Raw genomic sequence first — 15,222 nt, 5'->3', positions numbered from 1 at the left:
AGCACAAGCATCTGTCAGACAGAGAGAGAGGAGCAAGGAGCACGAGGCTGCGCTGAATTTAGAAAGTTAGAGGTGTTCTCATCAGCCACATGAGATGGGCAGGAGATTCCTTCCAGTAGGCGAGAGAGCAGAGTGCAGACAACAGATGTGAGAAAGGTCCCTGTAGCTGTCAAGTTCCTGCATCCTTGTGGTGAAGGAAGGGAGGTGCCAACATGATTGATGTTCAGGGCCGGTATAAAAGCACCGGGTTTCTCCCCAACTGCTTGTCACACTGACCTGCACCATCTCTCGACCACTTGTGGGGTTTCTGTCAACTAGTTCTGGAGGGAAGAAAACTCTTTGGAGAATAACATCTGACTGTGGCCATGCCAGAACCCACTAAGAAAGAGGGTAAGACTCACCCCAAAATCTTTCTGTTGTACTTTTTCATAAACTGTGTTTATGTTGGTTTTTATTTGCAAATATCCAATTTCTTAAACAGACTATAAAATAATAGAATCATTGTGATTTAAGGAAAAGATCCTTTAGAGTAAAAACCTCAGAGGATAAATACAGCAAGAGTATAATAAATCAAAAATTTCTGGTGGTTTATAAAGGAATATTGACTAAAATTACCAAATGATAATTTTAGCATTCAATTGCAAGAATCCTTAAACTGTAATTTTAGGATGTTAATGGCTCATAGAGAACAGATTGCATTTTCAAGTATATTTTCTTAGGTTTGATCACAGATTTTTCACCAGGTATTTGCAATTTGCAGGGAGTGGGAGCTTGGAATGCTTTCTTAAATGGTTAATAGATTTGATCAAGGTTTCAAAAAAGAACTTGTGACGCTATTTCCAAATTTGCTGTATTTTTTCATTAAAATACATTTAAAATATGTAGATGAAGGCATTCTTTCCTTTTATGAGTGTTTTTGGAACGTCACTATTAAATTCTTACATGGAAAGAAAATCAAACACCTAGATAAAAGAGAATATCTCTGAATATCACTGATTTCATGAGTTTTTTTGTAGATAATTTCATAATATGTAGCTTTTTAAAAATAATTAAACTGAAAATTTGAAAATATTCTCCATTAGAAGAAATGTTTTCTCTAATAAAGTTTCTCCTTTCTATAAAAAAGATACAATCAATATTTTAAAGCTACTGATTAATAATATAAGTAAACTGAGATTGCTAATTACAAAAATAATAAAAATCATAAACTAATAGCACAAGTACATTGAGTTTAATTTTTAATGCAAATGTCTTTAAAAAAATATTACTTCGTTCATATTTGTCTTCATTAGTGCTTACCAAATCTTTGTTTTTCACTTCTGCAAATAAAAGAAAAAGATTTGCAAGGAACATAATAAATTTTCCATTTTTAATTCTTAAAAATGTTTTTAACCATTATTTTGAAGAACCTTGAAAAAGGTGCTACACATTGAACCCAAAGTTGAAATACTAACCAAATTATCAAAAGTCTTTTAAATATATTTTCTTTATGTAATTAAGTAACCAGTGTTGACAGGCTGTGGTGATCAGTTTACAGGTTGGCCTTACTTAGTGGCAGAGGGCATTGATGGATGAAGTCTTCCACCCGAAATAACCACACCAAATGCATGCATTAATATGGGAACTTAATCCTGACTGTCAGGCAGGGAGTCCAACCCCTGCTAAAGTGTCTTATTTGTAATGCAAATGATTTACATTGTATTAAGTGTCCTTTTTGTCTGATCTGTCACTTGACTAACCTCTTCAAGGCTCACTTGGATGAAATGCATTCTATATTTCCTGAGGGCAGAATATTGTTTTAATTATCCTGAATTTAAGCGGACAGATTTGCATTTGTTGTTTTGCAGCACAATTGGAAATGACAGGAAAGCTGAAAAACTAATAAATAAGGTGACAGATTGTAGAGCCTATAAAGCTAATTAAATTATTCTGATTGCTAGATGGGATGAAGTTTTACTTTTTGTTTGACAACTCGGTCTGATTCATTCTACTTGTAGGGAGAATGAAATTTTCGAGCTACAAAGTGGAAAATAGATCTTTAACTTCAGCCACCTCCCCTCCAAATATATATATTTTTACTTTTTAAAGAGATCTGCATGGATACTAAGGTCTCCATTGTCCTCTTTTGAAGTAAAAGCACTGTTGATTTACATAGGAGTCTCCCTCCCCCCCTCCCCCTGCAGTAATTTTATACCCATAGATTCTTTGGTTAGTTTAAATTTGGATGGTAGGGAGTGGGGGCAAAAAGAGAGTTACTGATATATTTAAAATCCACTGAGGAAGTACAGAGATTTTTGTTCCTTTACCAGCAGAACTGATTCTTAAAGGAGCTGCACCTTGAAGAGTTTTCCTTAGTGAAATCATTTCATTTCAACATTGTTTACATCAGAACTGTAAAGAGTATGGCAATTCATGAATTATTCTGGTCCTTTCACCTTCTCCTGTAATTTCATTTTCACTGGGGCTGGTTTTGTTCCACGTAAGCATCCATCTGTAAGACATCCCCAAGAATAAAACAATCTTCAGTGTCATTTCAAACTATCTGCAGAAACCCTCTCAAACAACAGGTTCCTCCAGCCTCTATGGGTTTTCTGATCTCTCTTCCCCAGCTGAGAAAACTTTGCCCAGAAAGAACATGACCCCTTGCTATGAATCTTGATAGCATACACGGGCCAGTTTGACCCTCCTAGGATCCAGGAGGATCTGGCAACTCTTCAAAAGAGACTGAGTTTTCAGCACCTAAAGGTGAGAAGAATGTCTCACCCAACTGCCTCCCAACCTACAGTGGCTTAATTCTGGGAGTTTTCATCTTGGGTCTTGGGAGAGCTGGTTCTTGTAAGGAGGGAGGAGGAAGGACAGGTGTAACTTTGTACCTCAAGGAGGAAATCCAGTGGAAGTAATTGATCAACAGTTCTTATTTAAACCCTAGAAAATATTTTGGGTGGCTCAGTGACTCCTTTTGGAGAATGAAAGCATTATTTTTTAAGGAGTAACCACTTCCCATTGTTCTACTTTCTACCTTCATCAGTTATGTATGTGTTCTTTGAGAACTATATTATTTGTACTGTCAGTTCCAGATAAAAGGCTTATCTTACACTTTGGATTCATGTAGAACCTGAGGCCTAGTAAAATGAAGTTATTCTAATCAAATGGTGAGGTGTGGAAGGAAGCTTCAGATTTGTGGGATCTCCCAAAATGTCTTGCTGCTTTATGTATCGACTATTAACTGAACACTAGGAAGTGCCCTACAGTTAATTGCCCCTGGGTCCTACTGTGTAAAGAAATCACTGTCCACTGGAAATTTCTCTTTTCCAGTCAAAAAGAAACTTTATCAGTATAAAATTAGAAAATTGCAATAGACTGTCTTCTGTGGTAGAATCTCTAGTAATAGTTTTAAAATACTACGAATAGCTATTAAACCCACAAAAATGATTTTCTCAGAATTTTATCTCTGTAGTATGTAACGATTTAAAACCATAAACCCTAGTTCTTTAACATCTTGAGACAATTGTTACCTGTCAGATTCTATGAAATCTAGCAAAATTCTCTTCTAAAATACTGAGTTGGGACCTTAACATGAATTTCAACTTTTGTTATGTGATATACCAGGCCCTATCATATTTTATGTATTTAACTTGTCAGAAAAAGGCAAAGGTTCCTCCTCCTTGACGCTTGTGTGTCATTCAACAAACCTGAGGAGAGTCATGGTAGTTTTCTCATCTTCCATGTAAGATCCTTTCTTGAAAACTCAAACATGTGGCCAAACAGAGGTCCTCTTGTGACCATAATTTTAAGGAGCCATTCTGATAACTTTGGGAATCAAAAGCACAGAGTTGTTGTGATAGATTCTCTTGCTGTGTCAACATATACAATATCTGTCATATCCATATTGGTCTTTTACAGTAGGAATAGCTGGGAACGTGGTAACAGAGAGCAACTCTTTCAGTCTATAGGGGTTTTCCCTGTTCTATATCTTTCTTTCTTGGTCCCTAAAGATTTCATCATATTTTCAAGTTATGTTGGGCCCAAAACCTGCCTAAATGTAGAGCAGCATTCATTCCCTCTTGCTTGTGTCTGAGCATTTCTCAGGGCTTAGTCATCTTCAGAAAAGGAGCTCCTATAAAGGGAAATCTCCCTCTCATATTTATTCTTTGACCTTCAGTTTCTACCTGCATGAGACTGGATGGCCTATTTCAAACACCAAAATAAATTTGTCTTTCGAAAGTCATCTTATATACAGAATACTGCCTTTACCTCAAATTGGGGAAAAGTTAATAATTTATGCAGAAAATAAGAGAAAAGAAGGGAGAGGAAGAAGGAGGCATTTTATCAAGGATGATGATTTCCCCTCCTGACTTTGAATGGTTCTTTAGGACAAGTTGAAGATTTGGATGAGGAATAAAGAAGTTATATGAACAAATGCCACAATATTCTTTTCCCCCTGAAAAAAATGGCCATGCCGTACTGGAGATCCATGGCATAGATTTGAGCTATCTGTTGCAAGAAGGAATACTCTTAGGGTAAATGCATGCCAGAGGAGCTTAATACTTGGCAGAATCATTCTTTTTCAGTAGCCTGCTTTTATGACTGTTCGTACTGCACCTGTTAGGAAGATAAATAAAGGACTGGCCAATTCTTTCCTCTCAAGCACCCTAAATATATCGCTTCAAAAAAACTTTGGAAAAACAAGCTGTATCCTTGCTTCTCACCCAGTTCGTGTAAAGCAGTTTCCCTCTTGTTCCCAGGCCTTTCAAACAGCAGTGAAGTCAAGGGTAAGGAAGTTGGTGAAATGATCAAAGGTGGAGGTTAGGCTCATTAGCTGTCTGAGGGACCCAGGAGAAAGGGAAAAATGAAGCATGTACGATCCTTTATTCTGTCAATGGCTCACTTTATTTAGGCCATGAGACACAGCCTTGAAACATTTTATTTTAGGCTTCTTATGCTCACACAATTCATAGAGTTTCCTTATTTATAGCAATTTCAAAGTATCCATGAATGTTAGAATAAGCTATACAGGCTGAAGTCACTTTTAAAAAATGCTTGGGCCCCAAAACAAATAAATAAATGGTCTCTTTAAAAGCTTGAATAAATAGAAAGTGATGTTTTCATAATATTTTTGTAAACAAATACATTCTCCTTTTCAATTTTAGAGGATCGTAGGAGAAGGTCGCTATGAAATTATTGCTATTGCGTTTTACAGCCCTAGGAAGCATTTTTGCTTAACATTCTTATGCCTGTTTTATTTAAAATTTATTTTTAGGCTCTTCATGGATGCACCGAAGAATTTTTATTTTATTAATAATCACTATTTTTATCTGCTGTCCTTCTTAATTAGTCTGTGAAAACTATATTAAGAGACACAAAATACTCCTGGCAGCCAGTGACTTTGGTGGTAATTCTAAACTTCATCTCTAGACATACTTGAGTGTGTTAGATAATAAAGAACAGGATTAAAGTTCTAGCAATTTTAAGTAGAAAAATTTTAATTTCATGTATGTACCTGAGGGGATGTGGCCATGTCCTCTTTGTTTTTATTCCATGTCAGTTCTTGATGGAAACAGATGTCTTTTCTGGAATCATTGGTTGGTTCAGAGCACTGCAGCCTTAGGAAACTCAATAAATACACAGAAAAGTAGCTACTGAATTAGTGTTCTGAGTTAATCATAAAGGAGCTACTGTTTATTCAAGAGCACTTTCCTAAAATTTGACAGCATGGTGATTAAGGAAGATGAAACTGAAAACGAAGAAAACACTTTTTCACTTAATTTCCTGCATGTATATAAATTATCTCATAACCGGAGAGAACAGGGCTCTGTCCTTGCAGCTTTTTACAAAGACAGCCCCCCAAAATCAAAGTAATTATGTTATCTCATCGCACTCAAGTTTGCACTGTGTGTAGCACCAGTTCTAATTTACAGAGAGTACATTTGTTTTGGACAAAAACCAAACTTCAGGATGTTCCCATTCATGGGGCAGAGTATTTATGGGCTTTTACGTATTTCCAGAGTAAACTTTTAGATCCCATCAGATTGGGGTATGAATTAGTTGATTTGGCAGAGAGAAAGACCAGGACCATTCGCTCATGCTTCTTTCTTTCTCTAAGATGAGTTCACAAAAAGCTAACTGTAATCTGACTTTCATTCTGCCTTTCAAGTCTAAATCCACTTTGTTAAGACTTTTGCCCTTTTATACTCCCTTAGGAATCCTTTTTAGGCCAATTTGGCACATCAATGCAATATCTAAAATTGTGTTTAATAACATGTCAGGTGTTAGGTCTTATCATTTTGTTTTATTCACTTTTTGACTTATATTTAGCTATTTAGGCTAAACAGTTTTCTTCTCCAAAATTGTGCAAATCTTTCTCTAAATTCCATCAGATTCTTTTAAAATTCCACAGGAGTTCTTTGCTTGCATCAGGTAAGGGCCTTCACCTCCTAAAAAATTTCATATATCTTGGAACAGAATGTTCTGCTTATAACTAAAAATTCATATATATGAATAATTCTACATTTGTTTTTAGGATTGTTCCACATATAGTATGTATTTTGGCTTTTTCTTTATGCATATTAATATTCATTATTAAACATAGTGACATAAACAAAGTATATTATTCATAGAACATTCCAGACAGTTCCACTCCAGCTGCACCATGTACTAAGTTACTTACACTTTGTATGCCTCAGTTTCCTCATCTGTAAAATGTGTTAAAACAGTATCTAATTCATTGGGTCTTAGTAATAATTAACTGAAATAAGTCAGGTAAAATCCTCACAACAGGGCCTAACTTATGGTAAGATCTCAAGTGTTTTCCTTCTAGAGCAGTAAACTCAGAAATCTTACTTGGCATAAGGTATAAAATGCTTCATTTAATATGCTTTATTTAATATAAATAAAATGCTTTATTTAATATAAACTTTGAGGACATTTCCACCAATGTAAGGTACATAATAACTATCACTTACCTCCTTGACTTATGGTAATATTTAAAATACATTCCCAAAAGGTTTCTACTATTATAATAACTATCATTGCCACCACCATATTTTTCCTTTTTTTCCTTACTTATAGTGAAACATCTTAGCTTTCACCTATAGAAGCTCAGATGGAATAAAAGGTCTATACTCCAGGGCCTCTGTTGTGTTCCCACTGAAATGCACCATACCCAGCTGGGGAGTCTCCAGTTGTCAGACATAAGGTGATAACTGGTTGGGTTATTTCTTCACTGTTCCATTATGGGGGCAGGGCCTTTCCCACTCAGATGAAAGAGTCACCCTGCAGAAGTAACTATATCTGCCACCAAGGGTTACATGGCTTGAGTTTGTGGGACATTGAGATTTCTCTCCCTACCAGGGGTGCTTTCTGGCAGGTAGGGTCTTCTTTGGTCTGGATTTTTCTGAGATATCCTCATAGAGAACTCTCCATGACCACATATGGATATGGTGGGTGATTGATTGAGTGCTGCTGTGTTTACTGCAGTGGAATTTTATTTTTATGACCCCACCTGGCATCTGGCCTCTCCTTCCTCTATTTTTAAAAAGTCACCCAGTGTGAGGCCCAGCAATGGCTTGGGGCAAGGCCTTTAAGGGATTTATCCTATAACCCTATAACCATAAATAAATAACCATATATAAATAGGTGATACCCTTAGCAAAGGCAGAGTGAAGGACTAAAGGGGAAAATTATTAACAATTCAAATCACTTTTGTAATAATTTCCTTTTGACCTGTGCTAAAATGTTAAACTCCTTCAATTTGAGTAAAACTACTCCCAGTGACCTCATCTATGCCACCCAAACCCCCATTTGATTCTTTGAAACATGGTAAGAATAATGAGAAAGATAAGTGGTAAGATCTTAGCAAAATATCTTGTTTTCCTCTAGCCCCATGTTAACAGTGAGAAGCCATTTGTTGCCATGTAATAATGACCATATTTTAATCCTCTTCCTGTGGGGAATGACATGCTGAGTCGAAACATGCATAATTAGAAGGGTAAAAGAACAAGTTGACTAGTAGAGGAAAAAAACCCTGTGGATTAGGGGAAATTCCATCAAGCTGAATAATGAGTCATTGATCATTTAAATAATCCATGTACAATTAGATTTCATCTATTAAGATCCTTAGAGTCTGGAAACATTCAGCCACAGTAAATAAATATGGATTAAATTGATTGAATCATTCTAAATAGCTGGATTCTCCGCAGAGCTAAGGGTTAATTTTGTTATGTAACCTCGCAACCTTGTTATTTCAACCAATTTGGACAGAAACATTCCTAAAATGTAATATATTACTCCTTGCTTTTAAAAATACTGTGGATATAATTTAACTTTGTCTTAAATTATAGATATCGGTTATTTGTAGCACATGATGTCCTGAGAGCCCAGGAATTATTTGTTTTGGTGTTATGTGGACTCATACTGATTTGTATTTTGAATTTGTGTGCAGATTTTTGTAGCTTTCCTGCTTCATTCCTTGCTAGAAGGTTGCTGTCTTCTTTAGCACTCTTGTCAGTCAGTTTGTGAAGCTGCTCCCCTCAATCCCCTTTGTTGTTTGTTGACTCCACTCCAGGTAATTAATTTGGCTAGGTAGGGTTGAGCAGGCACTAGTGTAGGAGGAGCTGGGTGCCTAAGGCACAACATTTAAGAAGGTGGTCACTTCCTGGGCCATGCAAATACAGGGTGAGCACCTGACAGGGAGCCCCTCCTTAAATCTTGGTCCTTAGGCACCAAGCTAGCCTGCCCCAGCCCCAGACCCTGGCTTTACTGAGGACCTAGAGGGGTCTCCCGTGGATAAAGCATAGGAACTCTTAATGCATGGAGCTTGAGGACCTTGAACCAAATCCATTTTGGTCTTCAGAGGCCCTTTTAATTTGCTGGTCAGAAGCCATCATCTGGATAAGTGAGCTTGCGAGGGAGCAGAACTCTGCATGGGGAGGTGTTACTAGACAGTAATGTCCTCCCGTCTCTATTATGACGTGCTTAGGAAAATAAGTCATTGTCCTCAAAATCAATTTTTGGTTTTTATTTTGATGATTCATTCATTTTATCCATCAAGTCTACAAATATTTCCCCAATGATGTATATGATGAATTTATTTTTATTTTTTATTTTTATTTTTATTTTTTGGAGACAGAGTCTCGCTCTGTTGCCCAGGCTAGAGTGCCGTGGCATCAGCCTAACTCACAGCAACCTCAAACTCCTGGGCTTAAGCAATCCTTCTGCCTCAGCCTCCCGAGTAGCTGCGACTATAGGCATGCGCCACCATGCCCGGCTAATTTTTTCTATATGTATTTTTAGTTGTCCAGCTAATTTCTTTCTATTTTTATTTGAGACAGGGTCTCACTCTTGCTCAGGCTGGTCTCGAACTCCTGACCTCAGGCGATCTGCCACCTCAGCCTCCCAGATTGCTAGGATTACAGGCGTGAGCCACCATGCCCTGCCAAGTTTATTTATTTATTTTTTTTTAAAAAAAGCACACACAAAATCTTTTTCTAAAGATTTGCAATAAATTCTAAACCAGTGGTTCTCAAACTTTTTGGACTCAGATCCATTTGCACTCAATAATTATTGAAGAAACTAAAGAGCAGTTTGTTTATGTGAGTAAATATTATATACACTAATTTTAATTTCTAATACAATACATATTGTATTATAATGTAATATTTACTATATTAAAAATTAAAATTGTGTACCATCATATACTATTTACTGTAGCAGAAATTAAAATTGATAAATGTTTAAAACACACGAATATACAAGCACACATTCTATTAGCTGTCAGAACACTGATATTATCACATGTTATATATCGTCTGGAAAACTCCACCGTATATTTGTGAGTAAATGTGAATGAAAAAGGCAAATAATGTCTTAGCATTACTAGTATGGAAATCATTTTGACCTCTTGGACTCCCTAAAATGGTCTTGGGGGCTCTTGGGGGTCCCAGACCATAGTTTGAGAAGCACTATTATAAATCTATTTAGAATTGTCTCTAAAAAATCTGCAATACCCTTAAATCCCAAGGTATAAAATATCCATCCCTATAGCCTATAATGAATAGAGTGGGGGATAAAATAAGCAAATTAATGTGAAAACGTTAAATTAAACATTGATTTGTGTCCAAATTCTGTATCACTGGTACATAAGCAATATGGCCAATAAAAATGCACTGTTATTTGTATTTGTTGATTTTGTGGGGTACCTTTATGATTAATATAATCAAAAATTTTCTACACGTTATGAATGCACCCATGCAAACACTATTTTATGTTAAGGCAGTTTGCATTGTGCTATTGACATATAAGGTCCAGGCTAGAATATGAACAGAGTGCCAGACCCCACCATCAACAGGGGAAATGCCTGACAGTGTTTATTTCCTATTTAATCTGAAAATAAAGATAATTTGCTAGACTACTGCAAGTGACAATACAGGAATTGGCCAAGCAGAGCCTTTTTTGTCATGATGTTTACAATACATAAAGCATTCACATTTTATTTCAAACCTAGACTTTTACTTTGAGAATAAGAAATTATCATTAGGAATAGCATACAATTTTCTCCTACACCTCACATTACCAAAGGATAGTTTTAGAATATTTCATTTTTCCCCCAAAAAGTGACAGAAAGCCACAAAAATTCCCAATAATCATAACACTCAATAAAAACTTATTTTGTGTTCTTCCTGTCTTTTCTATGCTTATATAATGTATTCATGTGATATAATTATGATCTCCGTGCTACCAAAAAGCTAAATTAAATTGCACATGAGGGCCCATCAAATGTTTTAAGTAGGTCAAATAATGCAATATTTGAGACAGTGAGCCCTTGGGAAGGAGAGAACCGAGTTGTTTATGTCCTTTTAGTATACAGACACAGACATATAAGGAGAGATAAGATTTTAATGCATTTTAAGACATAGATTTTTTTTTCCCCTATTAGTTACTGACCATAGAACTCTTGTCATTGCAAATAGAAACAGACTGTGCCAGAGAGAGCCAGACCATTTATGGAGTTACTGGGTTCCTAGTCTTTCGGCAGCAGCACAAGGGCCACATATGGCACTATGTATTTAATAGCTGCCACCAGTGCCCGTCAATTAGAATGCCCTGGCACAGGCTGTGCAGGCATGCCATTGGTGGCATACCTGTGCTTTTTACAGTAGGTGATCATAGGAAAAATCCACCATAAATAGATCAAGCCCTTTGAAAGCATTTCAGTGCTGCAGAGGGCGAGAAAGTCTGTATCTGTGAATTAGAAAGGATCAAAGAACAGCCGCCCTCGCCTAAGAAGGAAGGGGCTAGCTTTAGTTGTTGGTTTGCAATCTAGTCCATTGGGTTGTCCATGAAAATACTTCCTTGGGCTTATTTTTTTTTTCAGAGAGTATTCTGGTTTCTTCTTTTTATTCAAAAAGTATTAAAACAGATGTTTCCTTAGTCCATCCTGTTGGCATGTTTTCTAAGAGAGACGTTGTGGGGCAGGGGAGGGAAAATGAAGAGAGAAGGACAAAAAAACCAACCATTCACCTGGCAGGAAAGTACTGCAGAATTTGCCCTTTGGCTTTTAAATAGGCAGAAGTATAGCAGGATCTCACCTCAATAAACAACCATTTGCTTGTTTAAGAATTAGAGAGTTTACCGGAAGACAGGTGCCTCCTGACCATTAAGACACAGCTAAGCTAGTTGACAATAGTTGGCACCTTGACAGAGCGTTACTTGCTAAGAAACTGGTGGGACAGATTCCTTGACTCAAGTTGCTTTGCTGCTTTTCTAGCCCAGAGTTTAAAAGGAGGGCATTCCTTAGAAAGGTGAGGGGTGTAATATTCCTGAGAGCCAAAACGCTAGCCCTAATTGCTCTCCTGCCCTTGTTAAGAAATGCAAGACGTGTGTTGACAGTAAGAAGAAATCTAAATGATGGGGTTTGGGCGAATGCCTCCGGAGCCTTCGGCCAGCGGGAGGGAAACCAGTGCAAGACATAGTGTTCCCTGTGGTAACGCAGATGAGAAAGCTGCCCGTGGAGTGCCAGGGGACAGTTCTGGATTCCTTGGCAGCAAGGAGAAGGGGCTTTTGTGTGGTAGGAACAGCCTGCCAATCAACTATATTTACGGAGCACCTGCTGCGTGGAATTTGAAAAGGAGGAGGAGAAGGGCCTTGTCCTCAAGAAGCTTGTGATTAAAGGGAGAAGGAAAGTGCCCATCTACTGTAAACCCTGTAGCTTCCCATCCACATTGGAAAGCGGGGTGGGGGAACTGGTGATATTCGGGCAGTGGGCCAAGCCTTGTTACTCAAAGTGTGGGGTGCAGACCAACAGCGTCAGCAACACCTGGGAGCCTTTTAGAAACGCAGAATCTTGAACCCTGCTGCTGCAGCCCCCATAGTCAGCATTTGCAGTTTCCTCAGATCCCTAAGTGACTCATATGCATACAGTGAGTCTTGAATGTTTTAAGAGAGCAGAGTGACCTGGCTCAGTGGCTAAATTGATACTAAAGGGCAGTTCATCTACCTGTAGGTTTCTTAAGCACAGGGATCTTATCACATCTCAGCCACGTTTGTAACGCCCTTGCCCTGTTAAGCTCATAATGGGAGCTCCATGAACTCCAGTTACATGAATGCTTCCGAATATGGCCCCTGTGCAGTGAGGTGTCGTGCAAATTGCTGGTAATGAATGATTCTCATCAAGGCAGCCAATGAATTTGGGGAACATGCAAATGATTTTTAGAAGAGTGGGCAAAGCTGGGCATGACAGAAACTGTCAGTCAAAGGTACGAGTCAGAGTGAGAGCGATGCCTCCGCTGTCCCTTCGAGGTGATAAGAGATTCCTTGGGGCCCTGAGACTTACCTGCAATGGTTCGTTTTCCATCTAGGTCATGTGCAGCTTGGTCTTCACTGCTCCCGGTTTCCCATCTCTCCAGTTTTAGGACAGCTGGAATTCTTTGTTTCAAATGCTCTGAAAACGACCGAGGGTTCATTTTCTCTTATGCTTTCTGTCCCACCACAACTGATTGCCCAATCTACCTATCTCCCTTGTACAAATTAATGTATATAAATTTCATCAAACTCAATGACTGTTCCCACTTTACAGTAGAGGTGGGAGGGGCCCACCTCCTCTGGGGTCCAATCCCTCAGCCCCTACCCCAATTCCAAACGTGTTCTATCAGAGTGCAGCCCACACACCTGGAAACAGGACAAATCCTTAGCAGGTGGCATGTGCAGAAAGACATGAGTGTCTTTTTCACAGACATCAGAATAAAAATAGGATACTGATGATAATAACCATGAAGAGATAAAGCATGTTCCCCACCCCTGTTAACTCATTCATTCCTGCCAATGACCCTTGAGATAGGCTCTGCTGTTATTTCCACTTCATAGATGAGGGAATTGAGGTACATCCCACTCCTACAGATGGGGCAGCATCCATCTGAGGCTATGTAGTCTTGACAATAAGACCAATCCATTCAGCAGGGAAAATGAACAATCACTCTGAGAGGTTCGTCAGCCACAGTCAGTGACTGTGAGCCTCCAAGAAGGGCAGTGCAGGCCATGCTGCAGGGCCCCAGCTGAGTCCGGCAGAGCTTGGCTCCACCCTTCATGAGCTGTGAAACCTCACAAGGGCCTCAGTTCATATCTGCAAAAGGGAAATAACTGCAGCACTGAGTCTATATAGTTCTAAGAATTATAAGAATGAATGTATACTAGGTCCTGCATACAGTGGGTGCCAATAAGTGGTTGCTATTTATTTATTCCTTCACTGGCTATAATGTAATGGGGTTTCTGTGATTTTAAGAAGGAAAAGTTCTGGTTCTGCCTACTTACTGAGCAGGCATACATTTTCCTCTTTCCACTTCCTGCAACCATCCTACAAAGGTCTTAGCATGAATAACCTATAACGTTTGTGTAGTTTCGACTATCTGAGACAGTTGGCTATTAACGACCAATGTTCTGTGGATTTGGTGGAAGTTGAATCAAGCCCTTTCAATTCTCACTTTGGTTTGATTATGGACCTGTTACACAGACCGTGGGGGCTACAGACACAGCAGAAATGGAGAATTTATATTCAGGGCATATTTATAGTTTCAGGGTCCAAGATGATTCTCTTTTACTTATTTGATTAGAATTCACCCTTGGCCTTATTTGGATTTTAAGCCACCATGGCTTCCCTTACAAAATGGGCCTTGGTTACACAGATGCTGACAAAGTATGGTCAATTTGATAGTTCATACACAATCACCAAATCTTCATCACAGTCTTCTTAATTCTTTTGTATCAATTCACTGTGCATTTAATGTGTTTTTAGCAATACAATATCAGGTACATAGGAAAGGAATGAAAGATCCTTGTCTTTCTTTAGTTGGGGAGAAAAAGAAACCTAAATATACTAAGACTACTAGAAAATAATTAAATTGCAGCAAATTAAGAATGTATTATTATAACATCCAGAACGCCAGGAGAATAAGAAAGAACAGAATGAAATAATTAGCTCTGAGCACCTTGAGAAAAATGTCCAAAAGAAGGACAAAGATTGACACAGGATAACAATGCTGTTACTGCTGTTAATTATGGAGCTCTTTCCACATGCCAGGAACTGTGTGTGCTGTGTATTTTACAAAGGATTAGCGCCCTGAGAGATCATTTATTTTATTATTCTTATTTCACAGATGAGGAAATCGAGGCTGTTAGAGATTAAGGAATTGCCTAAGACTATACAAACGATAAGGCATAGAGTCAGGATTTAGAGCTAAGTCTGTGTGACTCCACGTGTAGAGAAAAAGCATGAGGTCTGCCGGGGAGTAGGACACCACTCTTCTCAGTGGCAGGAAGGTCAGAGGTGAACAGAGAAACCATCTCTAGGACAGAGGAGCCACGGGAGTGTCATAAGAGAAAGGAGAGAAAGGACGTGCCCACCGACAATGGCTTTGAACTAACCTGGGGAGCGTAGACCTAACCAAATAGGTACCAGAGACCCGCTCAGGTAGAATGACAGGATGAAACACAGTTGCAGGATAAATAACTTCTGCAGCTGTGGGGAAAAGAGACTGGAGGGCAGAGAAACTCGTCTGTACAGAGAGCCAGGGAGATGTCCTCAGGTCTTGCACGACAATGGCTCAGTCCAAAAGATAGTGTGTCAAAGACATTGGCTTCTCACTCCAGTATTCTGATACCTGAAGTGCTGCAATAACTCGTTCAAAGCCAAGAGGTCAGTGTTAGATTTTCATTTCTGCACTCAGATCTCTG

At 38.5% G+C, this 15,222-nt stretch overlaps 1 protein-coding gene across 2 annotated transcripts in view; it reads left to right on the top strand.

Moving 5' to 3' along the window:
• The first annotated feature begins 265 nt into the window (after positions 1 to 265).
• MYBPC1 (myosin binding protein C1) overlaps positions 266 to 15,222 on the top strand; it is a 79,227-nt gene continuing 64,270 nt past the window's right edge. For both annotated transcript variants that reach the window (XM_045553126.1, XM_045553125.1), the window contains exon 1: positions 266 to 390. In XM_045553126.1, coding sequence (XP_045409082.1) covers positions 366 to 390 — 25 coding nt within the window. In that variant the 5' untranslated portion in view covers positions 266 to 365. The remainder of the gene's footprint in view (positions 391 to 15,222) is intronic.

Source organism: Lemur catta, chromosome 6 (genome assembly GCF_020740605.2).
Source record: "Lemur catta isolate mLemCat1 chromosome 6, mLemCat1.pri, whole genome shotgun sequence".
NCBI lineage: Eukaryota > Metazoa > Chordata > Mammalia > Primates > Lemuridae > Lemur > Lemur catta.
Note: the sequence above shows the minus strand (reverse complement) of the source record. Positions and strands in the feature narration are given on the sequence as shown.